The following is a 12168-nucleotide window of genomic DNA, read 5'->3' as shown; positions in this document are numbered from 1 at the left end:
AGCGGTGCGTGCGACACTGCCCTAATAGCAAAATCGTTTCACTTATCAAATATTTTGTCGTTTCCTTAACAAGCCTAGTCTATGAAACCATCCTGTTCCTTTTCAAATTACCCGATATGAGGTAAACTTCGTTATTCCTGCATCTATGTCTCCGTTTCATAAAACTAGAGGTTAAACAAGCTTAACTTATGTCTCGACATTTTTATTTTCAGATTTCACGACTACTGAGCACAGCCATGAAAGTCGGAAAATAAAAATGTATTTGTATTTGTGACCTGTCCTACAGTAGTAAAATAAAACTTGTAGAAAATATAATGTCTGAATCTTTTATTTATTTGCTACACGTCGACCAGGATGTTCCGCACATACATTGCAATTGCAAAACGTGTTAAATAAATGTATGTTCTGATTACTTCATACCATTTATATTATGTGGAATAAAAACATAATAATGATGATCTTTCTTGACACCTTGAGGTCGAATATAAAAACTCAAAGTGTCCGATTTGTATCTGACTGTATAATAGATGGAAAAGACGGAGCAGATATTGGTATAAATATAAACAATAGTGATTCATTATGGCTGAAACAATAAGCAGCAGAGAGATTTATATCTCCTGGAAATATTACTTGTTACTGTGCCACTTTATTTGTTTGCGAACTCTTGGAGTTTAATTAAATGCAGAGAAGGTTTATAATTCTTTTATTATAGACTTCATTAGATTAGTTGCATTTGTTGATTAATATTGTTAGCCTTGAAATGAGTTGACGATACAGTTTACTGGCGGTGATGTCACGAGACGTGGACACGTGAGCTACTGGGAATTATAAACATTCCACAAACAGCTGAGGAGTTATGAGCCGCTCACCACCATGTTTCCTTAAAATGTGCGCGAGCGCAGTATTTACGAAATACCTACATTGCATATCCGTTGGTTTTCTGCATCAATTAAGATCGTTTCAAAATGGTAATCAATGCGTGTCTCAACTTCTAGGTATAATTAGCATCTTAAGGAAAATACTACTGTATGTTCATGATTAATCAACTTGTGAAATTAGAGACTGTTGTTGTAAAGCACTTACCTTTAGGCATCTTTAGGGTTTTTAGTTTCCAGTAAACGTGACGAATTTGTGGTTAGCGGTTAGTTATAAATATAATCCACGTGGCGCTCCATGCAGTTCTCAAGCACATCACATAGAATACACATCGGAGACAGCACAGCTCGTACACACTTGATAATTAGTTATATTTACACTATCATCCACTAAGCTTTAATTAACATCCCAATGACTAAGTATAATTGACTAATTTCGTTTTGGCTTTATAATATTTTGGCTGGAATAAAAAGTTTATAACGGTAAATGTTAGATGCATGTTTGACGTTATCGCATTTGTCATTATTTCATGATCATTGTGTATCATGATTGTTTTAGATGAACATTGCAACTATGACTGTTCAGTGTCGGTTTGTTCGCGATCAGTTTTTTCATTCAATTGTCTTGTCGGGCTGTAGGTAATAAGTTTTAACGCGGGGCTACAGTTAAGGTGCAATTTGACAACAACAGTAAGTGCAAATTGTATCTGAGAATAGATCTGAAGACGTCCCCAGCAATTACGGGCCAATTGAGACAAAAGGATAATGTTTGGCCGCCTGGTCAAGGTCAGCGCGCTTTATTCATTCAATTGGAAATAAAAATTGACACGCTAGATTTATTTATTGAAATAAATATTTTTTATCGCCCTAAAATTATTTTAAGTTTACCGGTGCAATTCGGGCATATTTATATTCCGAGTTTTGACGTATTAAATGCTTATTAATCCAAGTTTTTTGGGCTACCTAAACATTAATTATTGTATGGTTAGGTTTAATGCGGAAAAGGCAATTAATTAATTTAATTATATTTCTATGTCATTTAGTTTTCAGGAAGGTACTGCACCGGCGTAAATGACCTCGACAAATCGTACATACCTACCTTGTTATATATTTGATTATTCATCAATTTACAAAATGAATATTGAATAAAACTTTAAGTCAGCTGTTCCTTTGCTATAAATAAAATGACAAATACCTACAAAGGAACATTATTTATTTAGAATTTTCCTTATTACTCGATCAGGTCACCGTTAAAATTGTTCATTTCATAAACTACAGCTGCGATCGTATTTACCTCATTTTGCCTAAGTGTTACGCTTGTGGAATAATTACGTCTACCCAGACTATCATTAGCCTGCCATACTTATAGTAAGATATATGTTCAACCGTGTTCTATGTCGACATGATATTGACAAGAGTGATCAATTATAATATCCAGTTATTCGACACTACAGGTTTTCATTATGCAAAAGATTTACCTAGGTAAGTAGTATGTCTAATGAGTTTCTCACCGTAAAAGGTAAATTGCATCTTCCAATTACAAGGTTAATTAATTTTACGATTTTAACGAGGTAACAAAGAAATAAATTAGATTCTTAAACATCACCGTACAATATTGTATGATTATTTGTTTCTGTTACGGAACCATTTGAAGTTACTACTTTCAATGTTGCCACTGTTCAGCTTTCATTATAATACGGCATGCAATAAATAAATTACTCATTAGACCTTGACTCCTGACCTATAATGGCTAACGTGGTTCGTGCGATTTTTACTTTAAATCATATAAAAAAAAACTTAAGTGCTAATACTGTTCATGGTCCAATAATAGCAACTCAAGTCGTCAACTATTGATGTGGGTTTTATTGTTGATCAACGTGCGTGTTTGTTTTAAAGCATGGACATTATATCGCAGTGTAAACACAACGAGTATTTGCTGTTTTTTGGCGAAGAGCATTACCTAGAACGCTTTGATGCGTCAATTCACGTGACTTCACGCACAGTAACACCTATTCATTTTGAATTACATGGTGCACCATCGGTTTTTGAATACCACTGTTGTGGCTCGGCACTAAATACAAACGATTTGTTTTGACTTAGCCTCGGCTTACACAATGCGTCCGGCACATAACTCTGTGCTTATACATACAAGTTAATTCTCAGAAACATTCTAGAAAGTTGATTTGAGGACGTGCGGTCTGCATTTAACTTGCTTGATCGCACCGCACTAGGACGCAAAACGATTTGCACCTCTAAAAACTTTTATAGTTCGGTAATTTGACGAGAGACGTCAATAAAAATAAGCATTAAATCATCATAAACACAACACAAAGTAGTAAAGTTTATGTTCCACCGACTCGTTGATAAGTTACAATGAATTTTGTAGTCACATATAATTATAATGTACAGAACGTTATCGGGTTTAATTTTAGCGTCGGGAACACTGCAGATTGAACGGGCCGTATGAGTCGGGTTTGGCGCAGTTTGTACTTACTTTCGCGGCTGGCTAGTCCACATGTGTACTTCACAACACTACGGAACAGGTAGTTGGTGAACCTGGCACAACACATGTTGAATGTTTTTAATTTAACGTCAATGTATTGAGAATGTCATTTTGATGAGCGAGCGGCGCGGGCGGCGGCGGCGTGCGGAGAGGCGAGCGCGACTGATCGACGCACATAGCACTATACAATTGACCGGCCAGTGGTGGCAGGGCTCGCTTTCGATGAGATACGCCACGGCGCCCCCCAAATATACACTCTGAGCTTATAATACCATGTATTGTAAACGAACGCAGCGAACGCCCGCCCGAGCCCGCAACCCACCATGCACTGATATTTTTTTCAATACAGAGACCAATTAATGCCAATGACTGACGAAACCAGAAGCAGATCAGTGGTATTTCTCAGCTAATAGGTCTAATGTTTACAATGGTTGTATGAGCCGATAGCTTTACGACTCATTTTATCCGCGGCGGCGGCGGTAGTAACTTGGCTAATAATTTACGGCATCTTTGTTCCCGGTTGAGTGACGACCGACCATTGCATGACATTCATAACTTTTGAGAGACTCATTAAATATTAATCGCGTTCATAAGTTGCGTAGGTACATGTGACATTTTGTTACCTTTACGTATTGACTAATTCTATTTACTGCTCAGCTAATTAGCAAAAGTGCGACGACTTTCGAAATGAACAGACTGCTCGACTGCTCACGACTTATCTCATAAAGACTAATGTAAGCTTGAAATGTCAAAAGTCGTCCTCGGTTCGAAGATATAAAGTTAAAATTATTTTTTAGCTTTTGAACTTTGAGGGTATAATTCTTGTTAATCAGATGAACGAAATTAATTACCATACTTGGGACAATTGTTTCTTGGGTTCTGTTTTAAAACAGAAATTTAATAGATAGAATGTTGTTAGTCACTTGTATCATTACCAAACTACTTTAGAATGTTTGCAATAATTAGGTACGTATACCTTCAGTTCTTTCAAATAATTAAAACGTCGAATAATATGTAATTGAAGTTTGCGCCGGACATCACTAGAACGAGATTTTGTGACACTCCGAAATTATATTCGCTCTCTAGGTAATCCAAATTAGAAAGTACGTCGGACCAACCTTTATTTAGTATGTTAATTTATGCTACGCAAAAGTGACCCTTCCATGGAAGCTTGTTTTAAGCATATTAGATAAAACTTTATTTTGCTCAGTTCTCAAAATAAGTGAATTGAGGAAAATGGATTATGATGAGTGTAGGTTATGAATTTTGACAGATGGCAAAATTTGTGAGAGCTTAGTCTCCTCTTTAATCTTAGCATCGAGTTTCTAGTTTTCCTCGCTTGATGACTAAGTCATCATCATCCGAGCCTTTTCCCAATCATGTTGGGATCACTAAGTACGCTTGATGACTAAGTACTTCACCATTATTCTGATTTTTAAGGGGAATTCAATGAATCTTAAAGTATAACATACATCGTGGTTTATAGCTAGCACAAGTTGATGACTGACTCCAAAAATCATTTAAAAACAATCCGCTGCAATATTGTAACTTATAGCTCGGGGTACGCGAACTAATGAATAAAACGTTGGAAATGTGTAAAAAGGACGTATAATGAGTAAAATATATAAGTGTAAACAACAATGGGAGGACAAGACAAAACTTAAACATGGAAAACACTAGCTAAACACGACTTATAGGGTCGGCGCGCGGCAGCGCGCGCGCGTGTTGTTGCTGACGGAGCGGGTCGCGGACTAACTAGACTTTTGGACTGGCGGGCGGCGGGGGCGCAGCACCCGCCGCGCACCGGTTTGAAGCGGATCGTGCGCGTCTCTTGCGCGCCGGGCGTCGACGGTTCGATTGGAGCGCGGGGCGAAACCTATGTTTCGAATTTTGACGCGCTATATCCTCCCCCTCCAAGTCGGTGGAAGGGTCTGAAACCGACTTGGAAACCTTGACCCTAGGGGGCCTACCCCTCCTACGAGAGTCAACGACAGCCTCACCGCTGCCGACGTAAGGGGTCAGGAGGTTGGCATGGTATTTACCCCGCGGTAAATCATTTTTGTCAACGATCTCAAAAATCGTCGGCGACACAACACTTTTTATCTTGTAAGGACCTTCACGCCTGGGTGCAAACTTACTTGTGAAACCCGTGGCGGCCTGACTCAATCGATGGCTCTCCACGAGGACGAGGTCACCAACTGAGTAACGCGAACTAGCGTCTGTCCTAAGCACGAATGGTTCCTCGAAGTTACGCTGGCGGAGTATGGGACTGGTGGAAAGGCGCACCTTCAGTCCCTCGAACGCGCACTGTTCGGACTCCCCCCAGTGCCAGCGTCGATCCTTCTTCAAAGGAGATACACGATACGGTGGGCTAGCAATGGATGTGGCATCTCCTGTGTCGATGCGATGGACTGCAGAATGAGTCGGTCCTCCCCCTGGAGCGAAAATGTCAGCATTGACATTCAGAAGGTCGGACAATCGCGGACGCTCAGTAGCGTCAAGATGTGAGCCCTCGTCCTCGCGAAGACCCACAGACGAACATGACAGGGATAACGCGCTTGGTTCATAAATAATGGGCTGAGGGGCCCTATTATCACGCAAATACCACTCATCACGACAGAAGTCTAATACCATGCCAGCATCCCGTATAAAATTCATTCCTAATAAGCTATCTGTAGCATTAGGTAACATAAGAAAAACAACATTCAGTGTCACCCCGCGCACAGTTACATTTACTTGCGCTGTTTCAACAATTTGCGCACAAACTCTGCCATCGGCATATTTTAATTCTGTAAATACATTGGTAAATGTTTGGCCGTTATTAACTAAATGCGCTCTTAGCGAAACACTGCCGATGCAATGCTTAGCGCCAGTGTCCAACACTAATCTACCGATAACACCGTACACTTCCACTTCTAGAATCGGTCGCACTCGCGAATCTAAGCGCGTATCACTCGCGGACACTGATTGAAACACTGATGATGACACAACACTGTTCTTTTCTTTACACGCCGGACAGTTCGATCGGATGACTCCGGGTGCTCCACACCCGAAACACGTGATGATCGGCGTCGGCGCAGGCGCGGGTGACGCCTTAACATCGGCGGCCTTCTTGGCTAACTTCTCACACGCCTCTTTCAAATGGCCAAACTGCTTGCAGTAATTACATTGAGGCCGGGCGTTAGGAACAGAAGCCGAAGATCGAACGGGCGAAGACGGGGCGGCGGCTGAGGTCGACGGCTTAACCACAGCAGGAGCGGGGCGCGGCCGACCCTCGTCGAGAATGTCCTCGACACGGCGCGCTTCCGCTACCAACTCCGCAAACGTACCAAAGCTGGAGCGGGCCACCTTCTCTCTAATACGATGTTGCAGGAGCCCGTAAACCATATCCAGCTGTACCACCTCTGACAGAGAAGACGGTGGTAACTGGGCTATCAGCGCCCTAATGTGGCACACAAAAATGTCGGTGGACTCGTCGTTACGTTGCTCACGCTCAAAGATTTTCCTATAAATTTTATGAGGCGGTAATCTTGGACCGAATGTAGCCTTTAATGCTTCGACGGCATCATGCCAAGTGTAAGTAGTCTCTTTAACACCCTGCCACCACGTGGCGGCAAGCCCCGTTAATAACATGGGTAACCCACGCAGGGCGTTAGCGTCGTCGACACGCACGCACTCCTTGTAGGTCTCGACGGCGTCAATAAATGCAAGGACGTCGCTCGCTTTGTCCCCATCAAAGCGCGCAGTACACTTCGCGAAGTGGCCAGAATAAACAGGTGTACTTACAGGATCGCGACGATTACTTAACCTCTCGATGAGCAGCAGCAGCTGGTCAGTGGTCATGGCCACCGGAGCAGAACCAGCGACAGCTTGCGCGTTCTCCATTTGTGCAGGAGCAGCGCCGCGCGGATGAGAGTCCGGCGCAGGCGCGAGCGGCGGCGCCAAGTCCTCAGACTGGGCGGCGGCCGAAGCCGGGCTCGCTGCACGCGATCTCGTTAGAACCATTATTCGGAGCTAACGCGTACACACGTCGAATAAACAATAGTCCACGTTGGCACCGCACCGATAAACACGACGCGAAACAAGTACCAAACGACGTACACAAAAGTCTCTTAGGTACCCTAGGTCACCGACACAACCTAAGTTTTGCCAATGCGAAAAAGTTCACGTTGATACCGCACTAACATACAGCAGTACGAAACAAGTACCAACAAAGTTCAACAAGTACAAACAGTTAGGTACCCTAGGTCACCGGCACTATCTAGGCTTTCAAAACGTACTACTAAAGTTCGCGTCGGCACCGCACTACACACCGCAGCACGAAACAAGTACCGGAAAAAATACACGAACGTCACTTAGATATCCTAGGTCACCGCACTACCTAGGTCCTAAAATGTACTAAAGTTAGCGTCGGCACCGCACTATACAACGCAGTACGAAGCAAGTACCGGAAAAAAAATACACGAACGTTACTTAGATATCCTAGGTCACCGCACTACCTAGGTTCCAGAATGTTCTAAAGTTCACGTCGGCACCGCACTACACATCGCAGTACGAAACAAGTACCGAAAAAGATTGAGTTGAGTCCGCGGAACACACTAACCCGTGTTAACAGTTCGTCACGCAACTTAGCACACTAGTGTTCTCTCGTAACGTAAAAAATATTGATGCGTCGCGTCGATCGAACGCCCAAATCCGTTACCATATATGGTAATGTTTCGAACGCGAAGCACGCTTGGCTCCGCCTAGCCTCCCCGGCGCACGGCGGTGGTAGCGAATATACCGGACGAACCAAGCCTAGCGAGCGCGTAGCGTACCTACGCGATATTATTTACGACAACTAAAGTTCTTGTTTTTAAACACTGATTTTACCGAATTACACAATATACACATTTAATGTTCCAAAACTGTTATGTAATGCAAAAGTTAACACAAATTAACACTGATTCACTGCGTCACGTTGGGCTGCCAGTTATAGCTCGGGGTACGCGAACTAATGAATAAAACGTTGGAAATGTGTAAAAAGGACGTATAATGAGTAAAATATATAAGTGTAAACAACAATGGGAGGACAAGACAAAACTTAAACATGGAAAACACTAGCTAAACACGACTTATAGGGTCGGCGCGCGGCCGCGCGCGCGCGGGTTGTTGCTGACGGAGCGGGTCGCGGACTAACTAGACTTTTGGACTGGCGGGCGGCGGGGGCGCAGCACCCGCCGCGCACCGGTTTGAAGCGGATCGTGCGCGTCTCTTGCGCGCCGGGCGTCGACGGTTCGATTGGAGCGCGGGGCGAAACCTATGTTTCGAATTTTGACGCGCTATAAACTGTATTTTCTTCGCTGAATTATTTAAATAGCAAACAAAATAGCGCATTTGTTTAAACAGTCTTGTTTTATTTACATCAACACATTTTTCACAACATGACGAATATTACAGTCATACATTAAGAAAGGTGAATTATTGTTTCTTCAACGTAATGATGAGCACTTTAGCTCCTCAAATTATTTTGTAAATGTATACCTTTTAGAGTTGAGAAAATACATCACATTGTAATGACATGCAATTACAAGATATTTCGCATTTTAAATATCGTACTTGAGTTATGGTTTCTGTCAAAGGTTCGCTTTAAATGTGTGAACTTTTATTATCTGGTAATACAGTTAAGATTTTTTAACAAATAAAAAGTCTTCTGCCAAAAAATAAAATAAAAAGAACATCCAAAACAATTACTCTATTAAAGTTATTATGAGAGTTCATTGACCCTATCCACGGACCCTTTCATTTTTCCTTTATTTAGTAACATTTTGTAATCATTAGATAACTAATTTTCCACGATTTTTCGCGATATTCATTTAAATATGAAAACGAAAAGTCTTTTTTTATTTTATCATCTTGACGTGGCTTATAACACTGTTCGTACAAAGTTACATGTAAAATACACAGTTATTTTATAAATTCTCTCTACACACTTATACTACGTATTTTATTTAGTTCAAATGCTTTTAAATAAATGAAAACCTTATTTCAGAAAAGAGAGCAAAACCAAAAATCCTTTTGAACACGTACGTAAGTTGATTCTACTTTTAATGTCCATAGCATCACCCGTTAATATATTCAAGTGAACTATGCTATGTATATATGTAACTGAAAATATGACTTAGACTAAAAGTAGCTTTCCACTGGCGAAATAATGTCTGAAGTCTGTTCAGTAGTTTCTGAAGTTACTCACGTAGTACTAGCCTGACACTAAATTAATCTAATTTAAATTGTCATTACACCATTTTATTCAATTTAGTTCTTCATCTATCTATACTAAAGAGGAAACATTCTTTTTTTGTTTGTATGTACCACCTAAAAGTTACTAAACTACTGATCTGATTTGAAAAATATTTAATTGTTGGAAAACTTAACTAAGTATTCCTAAATAACATAGGCTATAGGTTCTTATATTTATCCGGTATGGGTAGAAGTTCACCCTGGACACAAGTAAAACCGCGGGAAAACAGCTAGTAAAAAATAAAAGTAAATATTTGTTAAGGGAAAAATCAACTCCATAATGAGGTTTTTGCCGTCCTTTTATGGTCACTACCATATAATAGGGAAGTCAGCCTAAATGTATAAAGTTCCGTCATTTCCCTGTCCAACGCGGAAAAGTCACTAATTACTAGCCCAAGTGATGAGCAATCGACTTCATTGTGACACGTAGCGTCAACCAAAAAAAAAAAAAAACAAATAAATTGAATAATATCCATTATACTTTTGTGACGAATGTTTTATTTATTTTTTCTACTGAAATTCAATTCTTTTTAAAAATTAACACAGTTAACTTGAAAATACACAATGTTACAGAAATTAAGTTGTCTTTGGTGTTGACGTTACAGTACTGTTACAAGATAATTGACGACCTATCATTGTTAGAAGATGGAAATCATTATTCTTGAACCAATCAGTCGATAAGACAATTAAAGTAATTAATCTCATGACTCACTTTGTCTTCTTAAATGTTTTAATTAGCTACAATGTTAATTACAAAAATCGTATAACTTAAGTAATATTGGACTACTTCCTTCTACAATATAAATAAACAATTTTTATATATGAAATTTCATCGTCCATCAATCAAATATATATCATCGATTGCGGATCAGAAATAGTACTGTTAAGGAACAAGGGAGAATATATAAAATAGCTTGTCCCATCATAATATTATGTAGGTCATTATAATAATACTACATTTAAACAAAGGGAATCCCTGTACTAAGCGGAAGCTACAGTAATGAAAAAATGAAGCCTTGCAAGGAAAGGGGAAGACAAAGTAATAAACGTGAATAAAGTAGAAAAAGTAACAATTCATTGCCTAAGTACGAAAATAACTTTCTTCTATCATTAAGCGCTATAAAATCACTTATAATTTAGGCTGAAAATAGACCAAAATTATCTTCAAATTAACTTAACGACATTAGTTTTCAAATTCCACAGACTTGCCTCAAGATTTTTCGGTCACGGCCAGAATAATTCAGAAACTTACACAAAGGAGCATAGTTTGACGACTCATTACCAGTAGCACTGTATGTACATATAATTAAACGTGGCGTGGAAAACGTCTGCCTTAAGAAAATCGACGAAACCCGCAAATGACGTGCGCATCTAATTCTACTGTATACAATCATTTTAAATGAGTTTCTTCGTATTCAAATGTGTGTAGCTACTCGTCGCCCTCATCTCCGCCTACGTCAATTAAATTGTGATTTGTTTGTGTAATTTCAGGAATTAGATCATTGCTTGATTCATCTGGAGATTAGTTTCATGCTGCAACTGACTTATAAGTCATCATCATCATCTCAGCCATAGGACGTTCACTGCTGAACATAGGCCTCCCCCTTAGATTTCCCCAGATACCTGTTGGAGCGACCTGCAACCAGCGTCTTCCGGCGACCTTAATAAGTTAAGTCATAGCTTGGATGAAATCATCATCTTCCTTTAACCCAGTTTATTTTGCCTGCAGCTTATATCAGATCATCACAATATTATTATTGTGATGATTAATTTAGCCTATAACGTCGCACTGCTGGACAAAGGCCTCCCCATCTTGCTTCCACAGTTCTCGATCTTTCGACCGAGTCCAACAGACTCGAAGGTAGGCGTCTAGATCGTCACGCCATCTCTTCCCATCTCATCACATATATTTAAAGATAATTTATAGACCATTAAATTCAGTTAATCCTTATGTTGATATTTATGTTCAGTTAATCCGCAGTAACTCAAATCAGTCTGTCTACATTGAGCTCTTTATCAGCGCGCCTATTGGAGCATACCGCCTTGCTTCCTGTGCTATATGATTTAGTCCAGTCCATAGTATTGTATGCTTGTATTATGGTGATATCATTAACGTAAACCCCATCAAAGAGAGTAATGCTGTTTAGACTGCTATTGACGAATGGCGCCTACACAGACACACAGTTAATGATTTTTCAAAGATTTCTTAATAGCTACCGATTCTGTGTTGATGTTTGAGGTCGTTACGGACGACGTGAAATATTATGGTTCGGCTTGTAACACACGGGTAAGTTAGTGTGAAAACATTTTACCACGATGAATGAAGATCTTAGTTTTGGGTTAAGTTAAAAGTTAAACCAAAATATCTTGAATGAATTTCAAGCAATTTGATTAATTCACATCATCTCTTGCGATTGAAGAGCGTAGCTCTTTATAAGTGTAATGTTTTAAATATAAAACGAACAAGCTTAAATAAATGAAGTTGCTTCTAGTTAACTCATTACTTAAGTG

The 12168-nt window shown here is 40.0% G+C and overlaps 1 protein-coding gene across 8 annotated transcripts in view; it reads right to left on the bottom strand.

Annotated features, from left to right (window-relative positions):
* Nucleotides 1–12168, bottom strand: part of LOC124638055 (potassium/sodium hyperpolarization-activated cyclic nucleotide-gated channel 2) — a 222809-nt gene that overhangs the window by 50370 nt on the left and 160271 nt on the right. For 2 of the 8 annotated variants that reach the window (XM_047174857.1, XM_047174858.1), the window contains exon 2: nt 1084–1336. The exons of 5 other annotated variants lie outside the window; for them this stretch is intronic. In XM_047174857.1, the coding sequence (XP_047030813.1) occupies nt 1084–1093 (10 nt within the window). In that variant the 5' untranslated portion in view covers nt 1094–1336. Of the gene's footprint in view, nt 1–1083; nt 1337–3369; nt 3635–12168 lie in introns of those variants that run through there. One more of the 8 variants, XM_047174855.1, reaches the window with a different exon arrangement.

This window comes from Helicoverpa zea, chromosome 17 (assembly GCF_022581195.2).
Source record: "Helicoverpa zea isolate HzStark_Cry1AcR chromosome 17, ilHelZeax1.1, whole genome shotgun sequence".
Classification (NCBI taxonomy): domain Eukaryota; kingdom Metazoa; phylum Arthropoda; class Insecta; order Lepidoptera; family Noctuidae; genus Helicoverpa; species Helicoverpa zea.
Note: the sequence above shows the minus strand (reverse complement) of the source record. Positions and strands in the feature narration are given on the sequence as shown.